We start from the raw sequence: 26,419 nt of genomic DNA, 5'->3' as shown, positions 1-26,419 counted from the left end.
CCCTTCCCCAGTCCCCACTCTTGTGTGCTGCCCTTCTGGCAGCTTTATGGGACTCGTCCAGCTGGTGAGCAATCAGCCCCTTGATTACTCACCAACTACAATCAGCCCCAATTAGTCCTGGCCAGAGAGCCCGTCGAGACCTGGCATGTCCAGCAGAGGGAGCCACGACGAGTCTCCCCCTGGTGGCTAACTTGCTGTATGCCGCAATACATTGCTTGTTTTGTCACATAAACTGAAATTAGGCGTACTATTAGAATTTTTGCAAAAAGGAAATGGCGGAGCGATTTCTGCATATTGTACCTTTAACAAGTAGTACATAAAAATAAAACAAGTAAAACAGGTCAAGTGAATCACATGTGGTGGTTTATAAATACTCCAACATTTCATGTACATTTACATTTTAGTCATTTAGCAGACGCTCTTATCCAGAGCGACTTACAGTTAATGCATACATTATTTTTTTATACTGGCCCCCCGTGGGAATCGAACCCACAACCCTGGCGTTGCAAACGCCATGCTCTACCAACCGAGCTACATCCCTGCCGGCCATTCCCTCCCCTACCCTGGACGACGCTGGGCCAATTGTGCGCCGCCCCATGTGTCTCCCGGTCGTGGCCGGCTATGACAGAGCCTGGATTCGAACCAGGATCTCTAGTGGCACAGCTAGCACTGCAATGCAGTGCCTTAGACCGCTGTGCCACTCAGGAGATGTAGGCTGCAGCCCATTTGTCATTTCAGCCACAGATGGTGGGCAAAATATGTTGTGGTGCTGAAGGACAGCTCCGCCAATCATCCAGCTATAAAAAATAATCTCACTGACTAACACGTGCAGTTTGTTTGAAATGTGTAATTCCTCAGTTTGCCATGATTTGCCTTTTATTGCTGGAGCTTTGATAAGAAGGCACAGGCCTATAAACAACATATGTGCTGTAATCCAGGATTAGAGCATTTTAGTTTTTGTCCTAGCACTACACAGCTGATTCAAATAATCAAAGCTTGATGATGAGTTGGTTATTTGAATCAGCTGTGTAGTCCTTGGGTAAAAACCAAAACGTGCACCCGAGGGGCCCAGGACCAATTTTGGGATACCCTGCGACTATGACAATGCTGTCATCAATATGTCCACTCCTATTTATAGTTTATCTCGTGATCGCGATAAAACAACTTTTGTTATGTTGTGATCATAAAATAAATAAATTGTAATCTCGACATAAAGTGGGAATAATTATTGTATTGTTGTCCGCTCCGGACTTCCTTAATATAGAGATGGTTGTAAAAAATAAAACGTATCCTTTAAGAGTCATGAATATTAAACAGACATGATGGGCGAGGTCTCGTCTAGTTCCCCACGTGGAACCATTTAAAAGTCGCGAGCAAACATTATGCGTCTACTCTGTTCATGTGAAATGCACGGTATGCCTTAACAAAGTGAGGTTTGACTTGCAGTTTAAATATATTCGCTACTTTATGACTACTGTGTGGTAGCTAAATTAGCTTATGAGCTAGGCAGCAAGCTACATTTCCATGGCTTTGAAGTTGATTGGCGTTTCTGACAACGCAGCAATGCTCCCGGACGACTACGGTTGTGTTGTGGCTAATCGTTTCTGTCAGCTTGTGGATGACGAGGCCGACCCGTTCGACTTTATAAAACAAGCCGAGTTACAGAAGGAGAAGAAAAAGAAAGCAAACGATAAGACCGTGAAGCCTAAAAAACCTGGACAGAGGGAGTCCCAGAGAGATAGGCGGGTCCCCGTTTTAGTCGATGGAGAAGACAACCTGCCAAGAAATGATACAGGCAGGTGGCTAGTTTAGTAGGCTAGCTAACAAAGTTAGCTAATGGCTGGCACTGCCTAATTGGCTAGCTAATGAAATAGCTTGCGTCTGTGTGGTCTGTCAAGTTGAAATTGTGTACAGTGCACATTAATTAATTTTAATGAAATGGCTACTAGCTAGACACCAAAGAAAGTACTTGGTTAAGTCTGGTTCATAGTTCTTTCACATCAATGAAGATGATGGAAAGGAAACCTAGAAAGGATGCCAATGCACTGCAGACTAGAGATGCACCCTAGACGCAAGACTCTTCTGTCGTATGGTTGCATAGAGGGCGCTATGATTCTACCCCGAAAATGACTTTATGCCACTGCATAATTCTGCCAGTCAGGCCTGCCTAGTCCTACTATTTCTAAATTGTACAAGTCCAGCATTCAGTTGATTTAGGTGCTCTCAGCACTGTGCTGATGCTGCAAAGGTAATCCGCATGAGGGGCAGAACACATGGGTGATGTTTCAGTAGATATTTCCCAAAATAATAGCCTACAATGTTATCGTCCATTCAGAAGGCAAATTTAGTATAGATGCATGCATGGATGACAAATTTGACTCTCAATCTCTGTTTTCAGGTGGTAAGCGTTCTGCCCGAGGGGTAGGGGTCCAGAATGAGAGCAGAGGGGTGGTGGAGGCTGAGAGTGGCACAAGGCGAGCTGTCTTCGGGGAACGCAGGACCAACCAAGAGGAACACCCACAGGAGTACTCCATCCAGAAGTAAGTCGCCTTTCTGTGGAGACGTGACAAATGGAACATGGTCTCTTGTTCCATCGCCTCCCTGGTGTGTGGTTGTCCTAAGAGCTTGGCCAAAGAAGCCTAAAATGTAGGACCCTGCAAATGCCATGCTCAAACCAAACTTTATTTCATTACCTTGTAAAGAAAAAAAGTGTATCACATGACCATCGACAGGACCTTGATTAAACTCTCCACTTATGTTCTCCCCAGGCCAGCTTATTATGCTTACGGCGAAGTCCGAGTGGGCGGCGGAGGCTACAGAAACATTGATACTACCGGTAGCTTCAACCTGAGGGGAAAGAGAGAATATGAACGCTACAGTGGAACGTGAGTGCTTATCAATGTTGCTGTAATTGTCTTTAGGACAGCTGACTTTTAGTTCTGACATTTTGTGTTTCTTTACGTAATATGTATATGTTGTCCTGTGTCTATAGTTTTGTTCAATGTTGTAAGTTTTGTCAAACTTTTTTCCCCCTGCTGCTGTTGGACCAGGTCTCTCTTGAAAAATGTTTATCTCAATGAGAAAAACCTGTATAAATAAAGGTTAAATAAAATTAGATTTGTACAGTTTGTGTAAAAGTAATGTCATTGTTTACCACATGGTAAATGTAAAGTTTTCTTGTCTATCAGAGGAATCTCCCCAGAGGAGAAGAGAGGAGGACGTGGGCCCTGGAACAGGGGCTCTGTTCAAGACCCTACTTCCATGGGGTGAGTTTACTACCACATGGAGAAGTTACAGTAGTAAACGTGTTATTGATTATTTTACATTATAAATCCTAGTGACGGACGGTTTAGCATGGTTACGATCTCCTTTATAGTGATGTAGGGGTGAATGTGAAGCCTGACGCAGGAGGCATCCCACCTGAGGCCGGCCAACAGCCAGCGGAGATGGAGGGAGAGAATCGGTGAGTCACCACACACGGGAGAGTACAACGCACGCACACCAACTCAACTTTTGGGGGTGATAACATTAATAGATACTGGGAAGATGCACAGTGCAACAGGTTTATAATTTGTTTTTAGCAGTGGTTTTATTTATCCCTGCCATTCATCACAGCCCATCAGAGGAGGATGTGGTGGTCCAAGTTGCCATGGAGATGTCTCTGGATGAGTGGAAGGCCCTACAGGAGCTGAGTCGCCCCAAGGCTGAGTTGAACCTCCGTAAGCCGGACAGCAAGGTGCCCTCCAAGGCCAGAGTTATACACAAGTCCAAACGCATTGAGGTGAGTGACCCCTTCAGATTAGCGTTGTGGAGCTTGACCTTTGGCAGGACCCATACATTTTATAAGTAATTTGGCATTTATTTGTGATAAAGTTGATGCGTTTCTATTGTCTACATTTGGCATTTCCTCCACTAGAACTTGAAGGCGGAGTCTGTGGAAGAACAGGAAGAGGACTACCACTTCTCCAGTCTGCGCAGATCTGCCAATGACATCACTTCCCATTTGGAGTTCAACTTTGGCAGCCTGCAGCGCCCCAGCCGAGGGGGGAGGGGACAAGGCAGGGGGGAGAGAGGGGGGATGACTTGTCACCCTGAGAGAGCAGAGAAGACTGAAAGGGTAGGTCTTCTCTCCTTTAGACAAGATGTTGGAAACATTACATTAGGGCAGGGGGATTTGAGTTCTGTACAGAGCAGTTTTATTTGAAGTGAACACTGCTGGCAAGGGTTTGACCATTTCCTGGTTAAAAACCTGATTTTATTTTTATTCAATGAAATACAATGACTAAAATAAAAGATTTGTGAGGTGAAAACTTCTTTCTAGAAGCATGAAAAAATGTCTATGTATCCTATCACCACTCATGTTAATGACCTGTTGCGCTTCTCTCCAGGCTTATGTCCTAGCCCCAAACCCAGAAGACCCTGAGGACTTCCCTGCATTGGCTGTGGGGAGATGAATTCTATGCAAATGGTGATTTACCTAATACATTTTTTGGGTGCTTATACTGTTTATTATTATTATTTTTTTGTTATAGCCTAGAGATTCATTCTATTACAAAGGATTTGCCGTTTACATTTGCCTTCTGGTGAAATGGGTTGCACTCTTATCTAAGCACTGTATGGTTTGTTGCTATGCCAACACTGGTTCTTGTGTACATTTGTGCTATTTCTTCTCATGGCTTGTTCTGACTGAAGGCAATGTTCAATAAGACCTGTGACAAAATGCACTGTTGATGGCTTGTGTCTTGTCTTACTCTGTTCCTCTTAAGGACACGACAGCCCAACACTAAGGTCTGCCTTGCACAGTGGGTACACCGCCTCAGACCACAGAATATTGGCAGTCCATGTTCTGATAATTTCCCAGTGATACATTTTCAATCGCCACTGTTCATCGCCACCCAGCAGTTGTGATCTACTGCGAACGGCTGATGTTCCTGTTGGTCTGTCTTGTACTGTATACACTTGAGTCTTACCAGTTACAGTTAGGGGTGTTCTACATGATGTGACTTCATAGATGTACAGCTGCAGACTGAACGTTCAGAACACTCGCCACAACACACTAAACATTAATCGTTTACTTTATCCTGTGATCTGCAACCACTATCCAACACCTGTTCTCTGTTGCTTTCATCTAGCACAATGAAGTGTACAAGATTGAAAGTACAAAGCTTGGAAAATCATGAGTGGCGCTAGCGAGGTGTCCATGAACAGAATTCAGTTGGTTTTTGAAGCACAGGATGTTGCATGTATTTTAATAACTGTCAGACAATGGTGAGTAAGTGGTGGGATTTTATTTTTTCAAAGCTGGTATAGTCCATGTGCTCTGAGCAGATATATATTGCCTGATAATCACGAATGCGATGTGGCCCGTTAGGACTCTTTTTTTTAAATGCAATACTTACTATCTTCTAGTATGGTTCATCAAAACAAGTACAAAAATATTTAAAGTACAAATAAATTGTTTTCAGTATCTCAAATGTTGACTTATTTACAGGTGTAAGTACAGCAGCTCAACAAATAGACTAGAAGCTTCACTGGAGGAAAAGGAAACGGGCATAGAAATACAACATCCAGAATAGATAGAAATGAAAGGACATCATGGACAAGCCATCTATTATTCAACAGGGTGGCATCGTAATAGTTCTATGCATTACATTTCTATCTGCAACATTCAGAAAGATGCTCCCAAAACAGCATACCCACCCCCCCGGAGTAGACATTGTGCTTGTTCAAGAGGGCTGACTTGAGCTAGGCGTTTCACAACTTCTCATCTACAAAACACTTAAACTTCCAAAAACTGGGCATGGAATGATCCCTATCATACAACAAAGGTTAAGAAATCTGAGCGGTAACTAGCTCTGAAGGACATTTGTCAACAAGCAGACTCATTAGTTTGACAGTTCAGGATAAGTCAGGATTACTATGGCAACCTACGTAAACAAGCAGGCAATGTTTATGTACAGGTAACTTCCAAAATAAAGGAACCGCCAACATAGTGTCTTATAGGGCGTTGGCCCACCACAACAGCTTCAATGTGCCTGGGCATAGATTCTACAAGAGTATGGATCTGGTGATTAAGATGCACACACCCTTTAAACCCCCTATGCTCCTCTGAGACCCCTCTTTCAATGTCACTGAGATCCCTGGTAGCCAAAATAATGGGCAACTGGGGATTTTTGTACATGACCCTAAGCATGATGGGATGTTAATTAACTCAGGAAGCTGAGGGATATACTACGTACCTGGTTTGTGGAGTTAGTCAGGTAACTTTCGTCAACTGAGTTCAAATCAGGATAACCGGTACAACGAAAGTGGCTAATCTTTTTAGCCAGGTACATTTCGCTGCAATGAATGATTCAGAACTAACCTGCTCCGGGGCAGGCGAACTCCATTAATCCTGAATTAAGTTGAGGACCAATGAAATCAGATTCCCCTCCCTCTCTAATCTCACCTTTTGCGTCTTCATCCCTTTTTTTTTGAGGATTATTTAAATATTGTATTAATCAAATATTGTTTAAAGACATTAAAATACCTATCACATATTTAGTAATGACAGGATGCATTTGAACGTTCACACAGTTAAAACCTTCGTATTACCTTATTTTATCCATAGGAGTGGGGAAAAGGTGTGCATTATAAGCACACCGAATACTGAATTAATAAGTATTAAAAGACAGCACTTCTAATAGCGTATTTCACATTATAAACTGGGTGGTTAAAGCCCTGAATGCTGATTGCCTGTGGTATATTAGACCGTATACCATGGGTATGACATAACATTTATTTGTACTGCTCTAATTACGTTGGTAACCAGTTTATAATAGCAATAAGGCACCTCGGGTTTGTGGTATATTGCCAATATACCACAGCTACAGTGGCGCATATTCATGGAGGCCAGGCTTCCCCAAATATTTGACCAATACATATTATAAAATAATGTATCTTTCGTCCCTGTGTTTTCATACTTTTCCATCAATTTGCAAGTGGCTGAATCTCACCAGAGAAATCATCAGAGCGAGGGAAACAGCACCCCTCTGTCTCAGTATGTGTAGCCCATGTATCTGATGCTTTCTGGACCAAAAGAGTATAACACGTTGCCGCCGTAGCATTTGATTGATTGATGCCAGCAAGCATTTGGCCTCCCTTGATACATTTTTTTAAATAAAAGGATTAGCCAATCAGCGTTGAGCTGAGCTCGACCGTGGGTTGTCCTGGTGCAGCAAAACACCCCCCCAAGGGAGGCCAGTTTGGATTTGGCTTCACACCAATCAAATAACTTCCCAAGCAAAATGTCATTTTCAGAAAAACATGTCTGTTTCTGGTCTGCTTGTGTTGATGTCCTGCAGTACCTAGCTTGCTAAATCGTCCCTTTTCTAAGCCATGGATGGAGATGGGGATTTGGACTTGTGGTTTTGACTTAATTCTTTGTCCAGGCCAATGATTATGACGGCGATTCGGATCTAACTAAAAATTATGTTGTGCCACTGGCCTGAGACGATTGAAGTTCAATATGTAGCCTAGTAGGCTCACATCAACTAGCTAGCTAACTTAGCTGCTTCATTGTTGCCCATGCGAGGAAGTTAGGCTACATAGCTAAAATGCTTGCTAGCCTATGACAACAAAAACTAAAAGTGTACTGTATGACAGAGCCATTAACCGTTTTGCCAACATGAAAGAGAGGATGGTATTTGCTTTCAGCTAGTCGACGAGTAGGGTAGCAGAGACAGAAATCAGTACCATGGACAGCCACATGATATTTAGCAACATTGATTGGACAAAATAGTTTTTGGTATCTTTAGGTTTGTTTTCAGCATATTAAACTAAGCATATATAGCCATGTTGATTTGATGATGTTTAAGTTGAATGGTGCTGGAATAGCGAAGGCAGTGCTCCTGTTGTCTTTGTGCTGATTGCGGTAACTCTGTGGTTTTAAAATCAGTAGTTGTTTAGTAAACTGTCAAACATTAACTTGCTTGACCATGCTGCACGTGATATAACTGTTTGTTACATGCAATATTTGCTTTGTGGACTTTACCAGACAGATGTTGCTCTCCGGTTTTGTGATGAAACAAAAATGTGTAGTTGAATTTATTCCGCCACACTGTGTGACTGTTGTCTTTTTGTTGTCACGGCCTTATTGTAGATCACGGTGACATATGAATGAATGGGTTATAGAGCAAACAACGCAATTATCACAACATAGATTGTAATATGGCTTTTTTTTTTACTGGCTTGGCTTCCTCAGTGATTTTACCCACGCACCGCTACTGCATGGCTTAGGGCTGTTCTTAGGCACGACGCAACATATTGGCCATATACCCACACCTCCTCGGGCCTTATTGCTTAATTATAGCATGCTGAATTTTCAAGAACTTTTCTTTCATGTTGATTTCGGAAAATATTAAAATGTGGCATTGACTTGCCCATGGATCGATGTTCGACTAGGCACGTGCGACATGTATGCCCAATTACAAGCCCGATGGAGTTAGCGGCAGGCAGACGAGCAATATCCACCGTCGTAGTATGAAGCCTGAGCTGGAATGTGAAGCTAACTGAAGCTAGCTACCCCTCTGCTTACAATAGCCCTCAATTACTTAAGTGTTTCCTTTATTTTGGCAGTTACATTTGAAATGGCACTATTCCCACTACTTAGGGCCAGGACACACACTTTGTTTTTTTTTAATGGAAAAAAAAACATTTTAGTCATTTTAGCAGACGCTCTTATCCAGAGCGATTTACAGTTAGTGAGTGCATACATTTTCATACTGGCCCCCCGTGGGAAACGAACCCACAACCCTGGCGTTGCAAGCGCCATGCTCTACCAACTGAGCTACACCGGGCCTTTCATGATATAAACAGTGAAATATATAAAAAAATTACTGCCTTGTGATAAAGAGGGTTGGCAAATTAATTCCAAACTAACCGAACATGGTTTACATCTTAATCATATCTGATACTTTTTCTTCCCATTCACAATCAGACATCACATTTCCTCATCAACATCATCCCTTAAATCAACAATTGACTGGTTCAAGTAAAATAAACCCAGTCCCGCTTAAGAAATGAAAACAAAAATCTCAATTTGCAGGAGCTGTAGGTAGACTGTACTCCTTTAGAATGCCAGAACCCCAGGCTCAGCGCAGTTGAGGAGCTCTAGCTTTGGGTATGGAGTGACTGAAGGGACAAAAAGTACACAATTACACCCAGGCAGAGAGAGAAATAGGACATACAGCTCATACACCTCAAAAACACTACATTGGCTTCTATTCATTAGACTCAAGTGGTTAGAAATTACACAATTTGCCAGATTTTACTATGCATGTAGTCTGTCCATTAAAATCTTCATAAAAGGAGAAGAGGCTGACTAGAGACATCTCCCTCACTAACAACAGCATAGAACAGAGCAGTAAGACGACGATAGAAAAGGGAAATAGATACCATAGTCTCGTAAAGCGCATTGATTGTAAAGAACATCGAGTTTTCCGTCCTCTGGACGTGTGTCTGTTAAGAGGGAAATTAAAAAGAAGAAAAGAGGGGGAAGCAAAGGGAAATGTGATTCCCCTCGTAGAACAATGATTTATGTCAGCAGAATCACAAACAGCCAATAACAGGTTGCCGGTGTCTGAAAACAAGGAGACAGTGTGAGCAGTAAAGTCCAGAGAAGCTATAGCCAGTCATACTCTTGAATCATCCATTCCAATAGAACATGCAAGGAGCCATAGGGAGTGTGAAGCACTGGAGAGAGTGTTCAATTGTTTGAGGCGGTGTGTTGAAGGGAGCTTGAAAGTGTTTGGAAGGTCATGTGAAATGCAAAGGCTCAGTTAAGTAGACCTTGGTGTGTGGAGGACCAACAGAGTAGGAGAGAGTGAGGTTGAGCCCAGAGAACGGGGTTGAAGAGAGGCTAGGTGGGCTTGCCTTCTGAGGGGCCTGCAGCATGTTTAGGTTGGACAGATTGCCTGTGCTGACTGGGCTGCCTGCGTTGGCAGCTGTGTCTCTATGGCAGCCACTGGACTCACAGCACACTGTTTCTCTGTCGCTGGCCACTACATGCATGCTGCCTAGAGACCTGGCTAGTCTGGAGTGGCACAGGGAGCTGGCGGAGAGGAGGGAACGGGTTAATGGAGTCAACATGGAACCATGAATGGCTATGGCAGGTTCTGTCCAGTTTACTTCACACACTTGTGTCAACTCTTTTCTGTATGACTGAGTAAACAAACTTGATACATTTGATAAGTGTAGTTGCAACGCAAGCCATTTAATATGAATATACAGCTAATAAATATGAGAAATAGAGCACCCTATATCAGCAGTGCCCGAGCCAAATCCTAACTTAAGTTACACACACCCAATTTTGACTTTCACATAGATCATGCACTGCTGTCAATGAAAGCAGTAGTTTGAATTCTCTAGGACGGCTCATTGGAGACATTGCCACTAACCTGCCCCCCACACTGTTGGCAGGCAGCGAGGTTCTGGTTCTCTTCCTATTGTCTGAGGCATCGGGCCCACTAGACTGCAGGAGAATCCTGGAGCAGACACACAACTCACACTTTAATGCTGATGCTCAACAGGTGTGTGTGTGTGTGTGTGTGTGTGTGTGTGTGTGTGTGTGTGTGTGTGTGTGAGAGACACGTTCAGGATGCGTTTAAGTACCTTAAAGACTGCGACGAGGACCTGGTGTGAATCTTGTTCTCTTCTTGTCTGTAAACAAACACACACCATATTTCAACACCAACAGCAAGCGAGGGACAAAGACAGGAGGAGATAGAGAGAGGGAGAGGGAGAGAGAGACAGAGAGAGCAAACAGGCAGCAGCTGCAGAATAATCCAGAATTCTAAGATCGTTGATCCATGTAGATTTCATTACACAATGAATCATTCTCGTAATGCAATGGAACCATCATTCATTAACCTATGGCTCTTAGAGGTTCTAATTAGTTATCCCCAACTTTAAAATGTGACACTGAGTTTGATGCAAAGTGAGTGGAATGTGAGGCAATAAAAGCACTGTTTGCTCAGATTCTGGAGGCCTGCCAGAGGTAAAATATAAGCTGGCTGATGTCTTAGGGCACTTAATTATGAATTTGATAAATATCTCCTTTGATAAATTAATTGAAGTGCAACCTTCAGTGTTGGGTGGGAGGGATTTGCATTGGCTTTGCTGATTTGCAGCGAAGGGTGCCATTACTCCAAAACAGAGATTCAAGGAGTGAAATGTATAGGCTATGGTTATTACTTGCCGTACTTAAAGTTAAACTCAGGACGATCATTGTCAGCCAAGGAGGACACAGCGTTGTAAATAACAGACCATCGAAACGGGATTCCTGCCCTCCCATTTTCAAAGATATAAACTTATTTTGCAGCCAGGGGGTGACAAAACGTGTAGCAGAACATTGAAGGAGGTTTAGAAGTGTAAAGACAGGTGAGGATGGGGGGCGGGAGACGGGGCCAGGCACATAAACTGGTGTTGAGGAGGGGGTTAATAAGGTGAGGGGACACACTTACAGCATTCTCAGTTAGACTACGGAAGGGGGAAGGGTTTGGGGGACAGACTGGCAGGAGAGCTCAGTGAAATCCTAACCCGTCTATACAGAAATGCAGGATGGAAGAAGGGAAGCCATACACAATCCACCACAGGGCAAGGCTACACAGGGACGAGAGCAGCATGGCTACCAACCATCTACCACAGGGCAAGGCTACACAGGGACGAGAGCAGCATGGCTACCAACCATCTACCACAGGGCAAGGCTACACAGGGACGAGAGCAGCATGGCTACCAACCATCTACCACAGGGCAAGGCTACACAGGGACGAGAGCAGCATGGCTACCAACCATCTACCACAGGGCAAGGCTACACAGGGACGAGAGCAGCATGGCTACCAACCATCTAAAAGGAGGGGAAAACATCCAACAAACAGAACAGAAACAAAAACATGACAAAAAGGAAGGATAGACAGAGAGACGTCCAGAGAGGAGAGAATCTCACTTGTTCCCCCCCTCCCCCACTGGATCAGGCTTAGCCAACAGCAAAGCCCCATCATGAATCTTACACATCCACTAACCTGTAGCCTGGGTGCCAGACCCTTTCTACTAAAGCCAGCTGGTTGTGGTCTTGCTTGACAAAGTAGGATAGTGGTATTATTACATGCTGAAATTGTTAGGCACCCAGGCTACATATTCACTAGCAGAACCAGGCTAACAAGTAAAGCCTTTTCATGTTACACCACAGCAGAAAGGGTACATGCTAGGTTTTCACTAACTACTCAAGTCTCACCTTTAAATTCTGGCATTGATTTTAGACAACCTGTTTTCCACAGCATGCTAAAAGTGTTTCCCAAATGGTGGGCTAGGACTTTGACCCCCATGCAGTGATAATAGCACCTTTCAGAGTCTACTATATTCTGTGTTTGCTGAGGTATAGGCCTAAGAGTGGTTTAAAATGGGGAATCAGTAGGGAAACATGAAAGCTTGCTTCCAGTTTCCTGTAAGACTGACTTCAATGGAGAATGCAATCAAAGACACGGTGTAAAACCAAATGGCACCTTCATATATAGGCCTAGTCACCTGAAGAAAAGCTTCACACAATGTGTATGTGTAAATACAAAATTCACCTAAAGAAATATATATAAAAAAAGAAAAAGAAACACATTCCCCTCTCTGTGTCCAGGAGCCAAATGTTGTCCCACAGAGAACACCAAGGGCATGTCACAATCATGTGTAGGCTACAGTCATAAGTCTGTAATGGTGCCTGTGGCAGATAGTGGTCAATTATGGACAGAAATGGGGACTTACTGGCAATAAGAGCAATATAATTCCAAAGACAAGAGTACAAGGGACAGAAGTGGCCTATGGTGCTTGGACCTTAACTACCACAAGAGTCCGAGGGATTGTTCCAAGATAAATGTGGGTTTGGTTCAGTAGAAGACTTCTAGGCAGGAAGAAGCAAGGTTCGAACAGCAGACAGGCACTGACCCAGTCACAAACAATGGAAAAATATACATTTGCAGCATTTTATATTCAACACGGCCCAAAACATAGAACATCTTACACACAAACAATACAGAGGCCATGCATGTCAAAGGTTAAATCATGCTTTTAGTCGTGCATTGGTAAAAAAAAAAAAAAAAGATCACACGTGCGGTGCCCACAGTCAATGTTGCATTGTGCATTTCAGTCCCTTTCACAGAGGAAAAACTAAAATGGAAGCTAGATTATGATTGAGTTTAACAGGAGTTTAAGGTTTGGACTGCGATTCACAGCAAATCTCAGAGCATACTGCTGTATCCATGATGGAGAAACCACATTCTGTCTCACGTCAATAGTACAAGTAGTCCTCTGAACCCCCTCTACAGGAGATTCTCAGCCTTGCTAGCCTGTGCAGATCAAAGCAGCACGTGCCAGAACAGGTGACCAAAATCATTCATCACATTATCCAGCCATCCACTACATACCTTAACGTACCGCGGTCACCCAAAAGCCACACATCCATTTGCATGGCACAATTTATACAGGAAGAGGAAGCTAGTCAGACAGGAAGTGACATGCACTTACCTCCATTATACAAAACCTCACTTCCTCTCTCTGTGTCTGTTTTTTTCTCTGTGTTTTTTTCCCCTCTCTTCCGCTCTGTCTCTCTGCTACATTTTAAAATGCAGACACTCCAGACAGCACTCTGGCCACACGATGCCTAAGAGGCTCCAGCAATGTACTACCGCCTGCCTGCCACAGGATAACAAAACCCACAGCCATAGGTGTACACAGTTGTCTGTAAACTGTCCATGTTGGCACCAAATGTTTCACAACAATAACATTCTCATTTGGATTCTCAGTGGATGTGCCAACATGGAATCCTTTAAAATAGTAAATCTGGCACCCATTAAAATAGTAAAGTATACCTAGCCCATGTGGGCTTATAAGATACTACTTTCAGTCATTCTATGTAGCCAGTATAATCAACAATCAATTAGTGTTAGGATCCTGAGTGGCAGCTATATGGTATGGTTCTGAGGCAGCCAGTGGAAAATAAGCCATGATTACTAGACCAAATAAATGGCACAAACAGAACAACAATCTGACTGTTATATTAAGGTAATTCAAGCTGTAAAACTAAGCTAAACTCCATTCAACCCAAAACCTGTATAGAAACCCATAGTAGATGTGTATAATGGGACAATTATAAATAATGAGGCTAAAATCAAATCCTTGTCACCCAAGAATGCATGTTGGGGCATGAAATGACCTGAAAAAAGGAAACCCTACAACAATATCAAAGGATCTCAAATCATAATCCGGATGAAACCTCAACTTCCTCTGAACAACATCAAAACAACAAATGACTTCGATAAGATGACTACACAGCCTGCTCCTACCCCCCCCAATTACAATGTTAAGGGCTTTGAGCACTATATAAAACCATTTAATTAATTTGATCGCTCAATCAAATGCATGAGAATGTAGGAGAAGGGGGGTTGCACTTATTTCAGTATCCTGAAACAAGTCAGTGTGATGCATGATGGGAGTTGTAGGCAGATAGGAGACTTACGATAGGGAGCCTGTGGATGTTCTCGCCTGCCTCTTGCTCTTCAGGGCTCGCAGTTTATCACCCTGCGTGATGCCATTTCTCTCCTCATCGTCACTATACTGAGGGAGATGGAATAGGGAGAAAAACTGTGAGAGAATATATGGTAAAAAGAAAGAAAGAGCAATACATTTCCTTACCATTCCATCCCTTCTTTCTTCACATGAAGGTATTTTCAATTTCGGCATATCAAAGAAACCAGAAAGGATTTCCAAAATTCTCACCAGTTCTGTCTCTTCCTTTTCGGACGTCCTGTTTTTGTTGCTGCCGTTGATAGTGATGTCATCAACCCCCGACAGGATCCTGGTGACAGCCAGCTTGCCGTTCTCCTGCTTGTTCATCTTCTCCCGGAAAACATCTCCCTCCGACCACAGGCTGCTCTGCTTACTGCAGCATCATGAGAAAAACAGCAATCAAGTTGTACATCTCCCTACAAACATATTGGTTACTGATCAACAATTGATACTCAACTCAATCCAAGAGCTCCCAGAACTGAAACGCTTGAGTTGAATCGGGTGTGTTAGTGCTGGGTTGGAACAAAAGTCCGGTTGTGGCTCCCCAGGACTAGAGCTGGTGACCACTGATCTATACAGTAATATCCTTCACAACAATGGATTGAATCTAGATAAATCAGACACATACTCTTCCACAAAGTTTTGTTGTGGTCCGATGACGGATCCGGGCCGGCAGATCCTCATCCAGGCAATGGCCTCGGACGCAGTCAGGCGGTAGTGCTTCATCATGTAGCAGCCTATCAGAGTGCCTGTTCGACCCAGACCCGCTGAAAAACGTCAGCATTGGTTAAATACATAGTAATTGATCAGACTTTTGGTGCAAATCTTTCCCATTCATTTGGGATTGCGGCCTACAAAAGATGGTTTGAAATATGGCCTCCAGCCCTCCACTCAACTCCAGATCCAGTTTGTGGTATAAAAGGATAATATAATGAGGTCTTGTACCTTTGCAGTGAACAGCGATAGCTCCGTCTGCGTTCTCACAGATGTTGAGGAACTTTCTGACAATGGAGTCATTTGGCGTGCTACCGTCCACGAAGAAGAGGTCGTGGTGCTCGAAGCCCATGTCTGTGAAGCGCTTGGCGTCGTACATCTTCTTGTTGAGACGGACGATGGCTGTGATGTTGTGTTTCCTGAAATAAGGAAAGTAGGCCTCGGGGGCATGGAGAGGGTAACCTGGAGAGAGAACAAGGTGTTTGTAGAAAGCTGCAATTGAAAAAATATATATACAAAATCTGTACTCCTGAAGTAACATATTTGTACATAGGTGTAGGAGAAGTGTACACACAGTATTTGATTACGGTCTGTGACTGAAATGTTGCATGTTCCTCGATATCCACTTTGCAAGTATAGGCTTCTACATAGTGTAAGGGAGTTCACTCCCCAGTCAATCTCAGTAGGGAAAATATCCCAATTTGGCAGCATGTCCTTATGGCTCAGATTGCAGAAAGCTAATCTGGAGGGTCTCACCTACCATTCTCTATTCTGCTTTTTGGATGAGGACCGCTGAACGCTAGGAACTTCCCAGGAATTATCCAGTTGAAATCTCCATTTTCTGCTCTCTGTAAACAAGAGATATGGACAGAATTATGAATCACTTACTGATGTTTACTCAAGTTGCATTCTGAAGTATGATAATGAAAACTTACCTCGTAATGTTCGTATTCCTCCACATCAAACTGGGAGAAATCGAGCCAGCCAAACTGCAGAGCCTGAAGAGAAAGTTAAATTTCCATGCTCCAAATAAAATTATGCAATATTTATTACATTTCATAAATGTGCAGCTACAAATTAACTTGTTAGTCTAGCATCAGAATGACTGAAGCACTATACCTTGTATATGGCACGCAGGCAGTCTAGAATATTCAGATTGTACACACAGGTTCCAAAAGAGGCATCTCTGTTTAAAACAAACCAGAAACAATCCAAATCAACTTCATCTTCTTAAAGCATTCACACCACATTTATAAGGAATAAATACATATCAGATTACAGCCCCAGACAGCGTAATAAAAGCTTGATCAACTGTCAGACACTACTTTCTAACATGTGCGCTTGAGAAGTTCCTCGCTCTGTGAAGTTCTCCGTCAGTGTGTGTGTGTGTTTACCTGAAGGGCAGGTAGGTAGAGTTCCTGGACACCAGTAGACTGTAGGCTTCCTCTGGCGTCTTCTGCAGATGCATCACCTTGAAACAAACACAGGCCAGTATTATGGAGAAACTACTAATGGATAGCGACATTTTAATGAAGATTCACAAGCACTTTTAGTGCACGTAACATACAATCCGTCATGAGTCAGGGCTATCAATGGGTATGACTTCTCTGCTGAGTGAGAAATACTTACTGCATATGAACCAATAAGATAGGCAGCATTGGCTTGTTTCTTATTATCGCCACAAGTATAAAATACTATCTTCTTCTTTGCTAGAGTGAATGACTGCTCCAGATGTGGGGAAACAACAAAATAACACCGTTAGCCAGGCTTATCATTTTGCACATCACTACACAAAAGAATCCTGATCCCTGACTACAGACTATCAATGTAGCAAGTAGTGTTGTTTATACAGAAGAGTAATAAGCTGAGGAAAGGCTATTTGTTTTGTTAACTTTTCCATAAGCTTGTCGTCTTACACAAACAGGCCTAGGCCGGCTATAATAAGCAATAATGTCATTAAGTTGTCCAGGACTGGACATCTCTGAACTCAGTGCTCTACAAAGCACTCCCTGTTCTAAAACCCTGCCAAAATTATCTTCAAGAATATACAAACATTACCCCTTCTCTGACTAGTGTGACATAACTTCTATTTGGTTAGGCTGAGAGAACGGTTGACTATGGACTGTCAGTGTGTGTGTTTTGAGGTTTGAGTTTCTTTACCTTGAGCTTTTTAGTGAGCTTGCAACAAAAGCGATAAAACATGGCCAGGTTGAGCGGGCCAAAGTCTGCATAGAAGCTGGAAGAAAGAGAGCACAAGACACAGGCAGGTTAGGTTAGGTAAAGCCACGTTTCATTAGAGACTATTCAGAAAGGTGAAACGTTGAGGACGTTACAGATAGAAAATGTTTTTTTTGCATTATTACCTAGTCTCTGTGACAAGAATACCTTATCTAAACTCAGCAAAAAAAAGAAACGTCCCTTTTTCAGGACCCTGTCTTTCAAAGATAATTCGTAAAAATCCAAATAACTTCACAGATCTTTATTGTAAAGGGTTTAAACACTGTTTCCCATGCTTGTTCAATGAACCATAAACAATTAATGAACATGCACCTGTGGAACGGTCGTTAAGACACTAACAGCTTATAGACGGTAGGCAATTAAGGTCAGTTATGAAAACTTAGGACACTAAAGAGGCCTTTCTACTGACTCTGAAAAACACCAAAAGAAAGATGCCCATGGTCCCTGCTAATCTGCGTGAACGTGCCTTAGGCATGCTGCAAGAAGACACGAGAACTGCAGATGTGGCCAGGGCAATAAATTGCAATGTCCGTACTGTGAGACGCCTAAGACAGCGCTACAGGGAGACAGGACGGACAGCTGATCATCCTCACGGTGGCAGACTACGTGTAACAACACCTGCGCAGGATCGGTACATCCGAACATCACACCTGTGGTACAGGATGGCAACAACAACTGCCCGAGTTACACCAGGAATGCACAATCCCTCCATCAGTGCTCAGACTGTCCGCAATAGGCTGAGAGGCGCTGGACTGAGGGCTTGTAGGCCTGTTGTAAGGCAGGTCCTCACCAGACATCACCGGCAACAACGTCACCTATGGGCACAAACCCACCGTCGCTGGACCAGACAGGACTGGCAAAAAGTGCTCTTCACTGACGAGCCGCGGTTTTGTCTCACCAGGGGTGATGGTCAGATTCGCGTTTATCGTCGAAGGAATGAACGTTACACCGAGGCCTGTACTCTGGAGTGGGATCGATTTGGAGGTGGAGGGTCCGTCATGGTCTGGGGGGGTGTGTCACAGCATCATCGGACTGAGCTTGTTGTCATTGCAGGCAATCTCAACGCTGTGCGTTACAGGGAAGACGTCCTCCTCCCTCATCTGGTACCCTTCCTGCAGGCTCATCCTGACATGACCCTCCAGCATGACAATGCCACCAGCCATACTGCTCGTTCTGTGCGTGATTTCCAGCAAGACAAGAATGTCAGTGTTCTGCCATGGCCAGCGAAGAGCCCGGATCTCAATCCCATTGAGCACGTCTGGGACCTGTTGGATCGGAGGGTGAGGGCTAGGGCCATTCCCCCCAGAATTGTCTGGGAATTTGCAGGTGCCTTGGTAGAAGAGTGGGGTAACATCTCACAGCAAGAACTGGCTAATTTGGTGCAGTCCATGAGGAGGCGATGCACTGCAGTACTAAATGCAGCTGGTGGCCACACCAGATACTGACTGTTACTTTTGACCTCCCCTTTGTTCAGGGACATACTATTCCATTTCTGTTAGTCACGTCTGTGGAACTTGTTCAGTTTATGTCTCAGTTGTTGACTCTTGTTATGTTCATACAAATATTTACACATGTTAAGTTTGCTGAAAACAAACGCAGTTGACAGTGAGAGGACGTTTCTTTCTTTGCTGAGTTTACATGATATATTCATATGTGAGTGTTCTGTAATGTCAAACCTGTCTTTTAATTGTCCAATAGATTTAAGTCAATTAATCAACTATCCTAAATAAGCCCCGGATGAAGACATTTATTGTGACAATAGCCATATTTCAGAGCCTATATGTTGCACTATGTGAACTTTACTCTTAGCCAATGAACATTCATACACACACCACACCTGCTATACATAATGCATCTGCAACGGCTTAAACAATTAACTAGTGAACTGCAAATATAGTCTTTTGAATATGGTCTACGAACATCCTGTAATACAAAGTACCCACTTTTCATATGACAGCTCTTCGTCTATGCAGAAGAAATGTCTGTCAGCTGTGCTTTTTATCTTCTGCTGCAGTATGGCGAAATACAGTTGATCTGGAGGAGAGAGAAAAAATACAACAGAAGAAAGGGGGTTTAAAAGCTTTGTTTGGCACACTGTGTGTTGGGGGGGGGGGGGGGGGGAGGCTTCAGTGAAAACTAGTTTGTATTATATGCTGTTTGACTTTTATCATGGGTTCGATTTGATTATGGACAGTCAAACAAACATACAACGCAGCTACACATGAATGCTTGTTAATTGTGACAATGTGTGGACAAAACAAATGGTACATACCCTACACATCGCACGTGTCAGTTTGAATTTGAATTTCCCCCGGAAATGCCTCGACTGACTTATTTTAACAATCTGCTGTAGGGTTTGTTTTCTTTCAGAACAGCACTTACCTTTGATGATTTCAATACTTTTACTTGTGACATTGTCCTCGGTCATTCTGATAGCGACTTGAGCCAACAATGAGTTACCAAGTCAAGTTTAACGGCAATTGTTTGCTGTATTCCCTTTACTTTAATATAGACGCGCATAAATAATAACTTAAACGTCTGTCATAGCCACAGTCCAGCACAATAACATACACACTCAGTAGGTTAAACAACATCTATTTTCTATATCCCGTGAAATTAAAACGCTCCACAGAAGCGAACTGCAAAATATGGTATAGACTACCACTCAAAAACCACAGAAAGTGCAACAAATATTTCTCTAAAAAATTTCCTAGCAAAAAGCTTTGCTTGGCAATGGATATAAATGTGTCTCAGTTAGCGAAATCTGGTAAAATATACTGATATGACAAATAAAACGTCAACTTGCTTAGCGACGAAAAATAAATGCCTGCATAGGAGAGGTGCTACGTACTCTGCTCAAAACGACTTCTGAAGGAAACTCATAAGCGCCACCCACTGCAACAATGTAACGTTATTGGTTCAAGGAAACGGTAAACGCTACACAGTTGCAGGGTTGGCAGGCCAATCATTCTACGTTCTAGCTTGAGGTTTTTTAAAGTTCACTTGAGATTCTAATTGGAACGCTGCCCAAGCCGTTGCTAGGAGATTAGCTTCGCTTGGCCAATAGAAATATATCTCCAACTTTGACCGAACACTTCCATCGTAGTCCTCAAGTGAGGGATGGGTTAGATCAAGCGATACGTGTTGAATTGATTGCAATTTTTTTATTACCAAGTTATGACAAAACGATCATGTTGGTTCTACAGGACTGTAGCCTATCATGCAGGAGGTAGCCTGACAAACAGCCTACAGTAGACCTATTGTTTCTGTGTGCAAAAACCTCGCCAATTCTCAATGAAAAATAACAAGTGAGAGAACTTCCTTTAGTGGTGCTCGGCATATAAAAACAGCCAAATTATCAGCCTTTTGATTCAGATTTATTGTCGCCTATCCTAATTTTCGGGGTCATAAAGGATTCTGCATTCTCTGCTGCTCATGGTCAATATAGAAATAGGCCTAGACGAAAATGCATAAATTGGGGTAAATGTGATCTGACTGCAACATTGGTGACTGCATTTACGCAGCCGCATAAAAATGCATCCAAACGTAGACTACGAATACAATCACAAGAGGATCAGTCAAATATAGCCTGCATCATAGAAACTCTAACCCAAATAGGTTGTTTTTCATTTAGGCTGTCATGTCTGACATGCAATCAAAAAGCTGAAAACGTGGTGTCCCAACGATGATATGTACTCAATACTGTACTTCAATGCATTAGCGATTAGAAACCGATGGTGTCGCCATTTTAGTTCAAAACAGCTGCAGGAAAATCACTTGTAGGTCTAATAGTCAGACACATCATATTATCTGTATTCAGACACCGCAAGGCCAGGTAGCCTACTGTCTATGCACCAAGCTGGCTCTAAGCAGAGTAAGTAGCCTATGACGGGATCCATTCCGCAGTCTCTTACCTGATATTATACTAAAATAAATATCTGACTTTGGCTCCGCCTCCTCTCTCTGAGCTGCACAACGCTTTTTCCTTGACTCGGGTCGCCTCTTTTCGCTTTTGCGCTTCATTCTCGCTTTTATGCATGCACTGCGAGCATCTCCAAATCGCGCAATAAGATCTCTTGTCTGCAGTGCGGTTGTCCTAGTTTTCGGTGCTTTATTTGATCCTCTCTTTTGCTCTTTAGCTACGGTGTCATCCAAAGCAGTTGTTCGTTCTCCCTCCGTTTTTCCTCTGGTGACGTCTGTGAACGGGGCCAGTTTCTGAATCCCACTTCTGTGACGTAAGAGGTTGCCTGACCCTCACTAGTGCTACACTTTGAAGTTGGGCTACTGTAAAGAAATAAGACATAACGGTTGGCATAGCCTAAATAAAATAGGCTGATACGTTATTACACTGTAATAACAATATTTTTTTGAGAAGGTTATTTAATGGGGTTTTAGAGAATGATGTAGAATGAATGTGTAGAGGACTTGATGTCTGATGGGGTGATGTGTAGCCTAAGCCTATTGGTCAACCGTTGAATTATGACAATTATGACTAAGATGCAGCAGTGAAAAAGTAAGTATTATTTATGTACATGATTATAAACAGACAATTAAGCATGCATCTCCAACATGGTGTCAAGCCTGGGTGGCTGACTGTTTTTTGTATTGAAAACAAAAAATGTACTTTTTTTTAGATTAAATGTTTTTCATCACGACACAAAAACAAAGCAAGTGGGCTACACGACAATGATCTTTGGCTTATCACTGAGGTCCAGGGTGTGTTGTACTCCGGCCAGCTGTAGCAACCAGTTGATGGGCATGTGGTCCAGCCGGTTCATATCCAAATGGGCAAAATGGACCTCAGAGCCTGCGCAGAATGACAGATTTACACACTAATAGACAGAGCAGTATCTTCACAACAGATGCCATTTTGGATACTGACCCAACAAAATTTTAGACCACTTGAAGAATGAAAAGTGATATACCACTGTGCATAAACCCTATGGAATATCCCAAGATGTGAATCACATGCACTAAGGTAGGCTATTTGTAAGCTATAGCTAATACTATCAACAACACTGCAATAGCACAATGCAGTTACCTGGGCCAATGATGATGGCTCCACCCTGCTGTCGAGGATCTCCCTGGAAGTCAAATATAGGGCTGGTCATGGCCCTCCACATGCTCTTCATATGGCCCACGAGCATACCTGACTTCACATGAGGGCTAGGGTGGGCTAGACAGACAGTTTTTTATGTTTAATTTCATTACAGCTTTTATGTAGAGTAGGCTATTGCTATTTCAGGTATACAACAAAAGCCTGAATGAATGTCTTACCTGATTCCACAGACATCTCTCCTCTCCTCATCCCCAGTCTTTTGTATATGCATCTCTCTGGGTCGACGTACATGTCATGTGGGTAGCCAGTCAGTGAGCAGAACGACTACATCACACAGAGAAAACACACATCAGACACTGCACAACAACACATCAAACAACAAATAACAAGCTTACAAGTATTATTGACATTGACATAATTGCAGAATGATACATTGAATATGCCTACCTCAATATGATGATGAGATGATTGTCCGATAACAACCAGTCTGAGACCAGCTTCCTACATTGAATATATGAAAACATTCATCAAGTTAGACAACAAGTTATAGCCTATATTGTAGCTTTGTCACATTTGTCACTAAAATCAAATAAAAGTTTATTGGTTACATTCACAGATGTGCAGATGTTAACGCAGGTGCAGCGAAATGCTTGTGTTTCTAGCTCCAACAGTGCAGTAATAGGCCTAATACCTAGCAATACAAAAACAATACGCACATAATCCAAAAAGTAAAAAGAAAGAAATTAAGAAATATCAGAACGTGCAATGTCAGAGTCCGGAATAGTGGGTAAACAGTATGTAATCATGAATTAAAGTGACTAGATTAAAATTATACTTTATCTAATGCTGCAAATGGTTTTCAATAAAGACAGTTACAGACTGAAAAAAGTAGCAGTTGGAAACGTTTCCCTATTAGAAATTGAAAACGTCAAAGGAAAAACAGCCTAGATTAAGAAAAGACAACACTTCATCACTCACCTTCAGAACTTCCCCTGGTATTCTGCTCAAATCATCCACATATTCTTTGCAGGTGTGGCACAAGAAATTCTGTCGAAATACAGAGTTTGTTTATGAATTTGAAGCTTGTCTGCTGTTATTCATTTTAATAATAGTCTCCCCCTCTTTGAACAGTGAACACCTGTGCATGTCGTGTCCCCCAAATCTGTCTAGTCTGACTACGCCGAACAGTAGGCTAGCTAGGCTACTTTGCTGCCTGCGCAGCGGTGTCAGAAGCACGAAGTTGCTTTTTCAATTATTAGATCAATAGATAAGGTTTATAATTTGAAAACCTAGACCCAACGCCATAAACACTTCTGAATGTAGGCTATGTAGGTTAGTCTAAATGTTTCGTAAAGTTTAAAGTGAATAAACCGTAAAGTAGCCTAATATTTCCTACCCGTACAAAAATAACGACTGATTTCCTGTCTTGGTATAACTCTTTGAAGGGAGTTGAGACGCCATTTCGGTCATAAATCAAACAGTCCTCCACATCCTCAAGACGAACATTTACGGGTGGTCTCTTGATCTCTCGATGATTCTTCGTTATTTGTTGCGTTATGGGTGGATCTGTCGCCATCGCAGCAGTTCATGGTAGCTAAATATTTCCAAGGCCGCCCTGCCCATGCTATTTTGGGACTTACCGTTGAAGCGTTAGCTGGCTTCAGGTCAGGAGTAGGCTACTGAACAGCATTCACGCCCATTTTCGTGTGCAGTCTTGCCACAAAGGTCTCTTATTTGCCCATAGGCTAGACTTTCACCACACACATTCTGTAGCCCACTTTTAACAAAGCAGGCATATGGACCAATTTGGGCAACCTGAAAGGCTACAGGGATAGGCCTACCTGTGTGTGTGTGGGTGTGTGTGTAATTTCTGGCATATAGTAGGAGAGAGAAAACAGCTGTGATGGTGGTTTCATCCTATGACCATGGGTGCAAAGTCTAGGGGAGATTCTCATTTGGGCTAGTCTGGGTGACACCAGCAGCTCTCGGAGTGGGTTAGGGTTAGGACTAGGTAATGTTAGATCCCTCACTTCGAAGGCAGTCATAGTCAATGAACTAATCACTGATCATAAACTTGATGTGATTGGACTGACAGAAACGTGGCTTAAGCCTGATGAATTTACTGTGTTAAATGAGGCCTCTCCTCCTGGTTACACTAGTGACCATATCCCCCGAGCATCCCGCAAAGGCGGAGGTGTTGCTAACATTTATGACAACAAATTTCAATTTATGAGAAATAATAAATACAGTGTTTTCATCTTTTGAGGTTCTTGTCATGAAATCTATGCAGCCTACTCAATCACTTTTTATAGCTACTGTTTACATGCTTCCTGGGCTGTAAACGGCGTTCCTCACTGAGTTCCCTGAATTCCTGTCGGACCTCATAGTCATGGCAGATAATATAAAAAATGTTGGTGACTTCAATATTCACACAGACCCATTCCAAAAGGCTTTCGGAGCCATCATCGCCTCAGTGCCTACTTTTTTCATGCGTCAGGTAATTAATCCGCATTATATGGTTGGATGTAAACCTGGTTACTGTTGGCTTGAAGTGAATGGGATCTCTATGCAGGTCAGTGGTTTAGCAGACACTCTTATCCAAAGCAATTAGGGTTGCTCAAGGGCACATCGACAGATTTCTCACCTTGTCGGTTCGGGGATTAGAACCAGCGACCTTTCGAGTAGCGGCACAACGCTCTTAACCACTAAGCTACCTGCCGCCCTACAGTGGAATGTATTGGAACTTGACTTGTTGTAACCAGAGTGACAGCTCGGTCTGCTCTTGTGCCTTGATGCTGTTGATTTCTTACTTACATTTGAAAGGCAATCATTTTGGTTTAGCAACCTTCGTAACAGTCTTTGGTAACACTTTTTCTAACGTTTTTTATACCTGTGTGGCACTGCAGACTAATTAGCCTACACTAGTAACAACATTTGTGGTAATATGTTCAATTTTAATTAGAATAATGGTTTCTTTTAGATAACTTTTTAGCTGTTTTAGATCTCTTCCACACAAGACATAAATATATCATCTGTACAGTTTAATATAAAGTGTCATGTTAAATTCTGTTAATTTATGTCCTTCTCACTTTCCCTACCCAAAGTCTCATCTATATGGGCCATCTTCTCTCGAAAAATGTTACCGCCTGAAGAAGAGGACATGCAAGCTGCACTACAAGAAGAAGAAGAAGAAGAAGAAGAAGAAGAGGAACTGCTTCCTGCAAGGGCCGTGCACGCTCTGCTTCATCGTCCACAGCAACAGTGGGGGCCACGACGACGACCAGTTAGAGACCGGGATCAACGGTGGCAGCGGAAAAGGAGGACATTGTCATAGTAACACCAGTGATACTGTAAGCGGAGGAATCAGAAGTGTTGGAATTGGAGCGGCAGCCTCCTGAAAACTCGCCGGGCGATACGCTGCTCTCACTTCCCCTGAGGACTATGCCAAGTTCCTGCTGTATCCACCGGAACTAGCTATCTGGGAGGACCAGGGGAGGAGTCTACTGTCGGCCGTGCCAGCTAAGTTGATCCCACCACCAGCGCTGTTCCGGAGCGCAGGGGTTCCAGTGCCCATAGCTGTAGCTGTGGCCGTTTCTGTGCCTAGTGGTGCCAGTGACTACGCTGAGATGGTGAGAAACTAAAAATGTTTTATTTCTAGTGCTGGTAAATTAGTTAATTGTTGAATTATGTCATTGATTGGCCAGAGAGTCCATTCACTTGATGTCACATTTTTAAATCAGTCCCTGATTAGAGAGGGACTGACACTGTCTGAACAGTTTGCTCCTGTACCATAATATGTCCTGGTGTCTCTTCTGATGT

At 42.9% G+C, this 26,419-nt stretch overlaps 3 protein-coding genes and 1 pseudogene across 10 annotated transcripts in view; 2 read left to right on the top strand and 2 right to left on the bottom strand.

Moving 5' to 3' along the window:
• Window positions 1-1,348: 1,348 nt before the first annotated feature.
• Window positions 1,349-5,469, top strand: LOC311144685 (intracellular hyaluronan-binding protein 4-like). Its single transcript, XM_084180768.1, has 9 exons — window positions 1,349-1,795; window positions 2,399-2,540; window positions 2,769-2,885; window positions 3,189-3,266; window positions 3,377-3,463; window positions 3,616-3,781; window positions 3,917-4,117; window positions 4,389-4,468; window positions 4,767-5,469. The coding sequence occupies exons 1-8, from the start codon at window positions 1,525-1,527 to the stop codon at window positions 4,452-4,454; spliced, it is 1,128 nt and encodes a 375-aa protein (XP_084036894.1). The 5' UTR covers window positions 1,349-1,524; the 3' UTR covers window positions 4,455-4,468; window positions 4,767-5,469.
• Window positions 5,470-8,223: 2,754 nt separating this feature from the next.
• On the bottom strand, window positions 8,224-21,726 carry cdc14b (cell division cycle 14B). 6 transcript variants are annotated; one of them, XM_084180762.1, is made up of 17 exons: window positions 21,456-21,723; window positions 19,485-19,575; window positions 17,464-17,539; window positions 16,933-17,025; window positions 16,698-16,774; window positions 16,423-16,489; window positions 16,239-16,301; window positions 16,064-16,151; window positions 15,535-15,765; window positions 15,218-15,356; window positions 14,800-14,962; window positions 14,540-14,637; window positions 10,651-10,698; window positions 10,437-10,523; window positions 9,913-10,090; window positions 9,436-9,498; window positions 8,224-9,171 (listed from the first exon to the last, which is right to left on the bottom strand). In XM_084180762.1, the coding sequence occupies exons 1-17, from the start codon at window positions 21,562-21,564 to the stop codon at window positions 9,151-9,153; spliced, it is 1,692 nt and encodes a 563-aa protein (XP_084036888.1). In that variant the 5' UTR covers window positions 21,565-21,723; the 3' UTR covers window positions 8,224-9,150. The 6 variants fall into 6 exon arrangements, with proteins under 6 accessions (XP_084036888.1, XP_084036890.1, XP_084036891.1 ...); XM_084180764.1 differs by lacking the exon at window positions 21,456-21,723 and adding an exon at window positions 19,924-20,399; XM_084180765.1 differs by lacking the exon at window positions 10,437-10,523.
• Window positions 21,727-22,041: 315 nt separating this feature from the next.
• prxl2c (peroxiredoxin like 2C) lies at window positions 22,042-24,451 on the bottom strand. Of its 2 annotated transcripts, none has more exons than XM_084180760.1 (6): window positions 23,997-24,451; window positions 23,579-23,647; window positions 23,048-23,101; window positions 22,819-22,924; window positions 22,583-22,717; window positions 22,042-22,348 (listed from the first exon to the last, which is right to left on the bottom strand). In XM_084180760.1, the coding sequence occupies exons 1-6, from the start codon at window positions 24,174-24,176 to the stop codon at window positions 22,218-22,220; spliced, it is 675 nt and encodes a 224-aa protein (XP_084036886.1). In that variant the 5' UTR covers window positions 24,177-24,451; the 3' UTR covers window positions 22,042-22,217. The 2 variants fall into 2 exon arrangements, with proteins under 2 accessions (XP_084036886.1, XP_084036887.1); XM_084180761.1 differs by having other exon boundaries at window positions 24,003-24,262.
• Window positions 24,452-25,714: 1,263 nt separating this feature from the next.
• Window positions 25,715-26,419, top strand: part of LOC311144387 (F-box/LRR-repeat protein 17-like) — a 407,455-nt pseudogene continuing 406,750 nt past the window's right edge. Inside the window, exon 1 of the transcript in view lies at window positions 25,715-26,229. The product of the transcript in view is annotated as an F-box/LRR-repeat protein 17-like (transcript). The remainder of the gene's footprint in view (window positions 26,230-26,419) is intronic.

The sequence above is a fragment of the Coregonus lavaretus genome, assembly GCF_964263955.1.
Source record: "Coregonus lavaretus genome assembly, chromosome: 17".
Classification (NCBI taxonomy): domain Eukaryota; kingdom Metazoa; phylum Chordata; class Actinopteri; order Salmoniformes; family Salmonidae; genus Coregonus; species Coregonus lavaretus.
This window is presented reverse-complemented; position numbering and strand designations above follow the sequence as displayed.

Coding starts and splice junctions, on each gene's coding strand:
- prxl2c (XM_084180760.1), bottom strand. CDS start 24,176: ATGGCGACAGATCCACCCATAACGCAACAAATAACGAAGAATCATCGA. Junction 22,925..23,047: donor CATCTCATCATCATATTGAG/GTAGGCATATTC, acceptor TGTGTGATGTAG/TCGTTCTGCTCACTGACTGG. Junction 22,349..22,582: donor AGCCATCATCATTGGCCCAG/GTAACTGCATTG, acceptor CATTCTGCGCAG/GCTCTGAGGTCCATTTTGCC.
- cdc14b (XM_084180762.1), bottom strand. CDS start 21,564: ATGAAGCGCAAAAGCGAAAAGAGGCGACCCGAGTCAAGGAAAAAGCGT. Junction 16,152..16,238: donor AGGAATACGAACATTACGAG/GTAAGTTTTCAT, acceptor TCTTGTTTACAG/AGAGCAGAAAATGGAGATTT. Junction 10,091..10,436: donor GCCAACAGTGTGGGGGGCAG/GTTAGTGGCAAT, acceptor CCTCTCCGCCAG/CTCCCTGTGCCACTCCAGAC.
- LOC311144685 (XM_084180768.1), top strand. CDS start 1,525: ATGGCTTTGAAGTTGATTGGCGTTTCTGACAACGCAGCAATGCTCCCG. Junction 3,464..3,615: donor GAGATGGAGGGAGAGAATCG/GTGAGTCACCAC, acceptor CATTCATCACAG/CCCATCAGAGGAGGATGTGG. Junction 3,782..3,916: donor ACAAGTCCAAACGCATTGAG/GTGAGTGACCCC, acceptor TTCCTCCACTAG/AACTTGAAGGCGGAGTCTGT.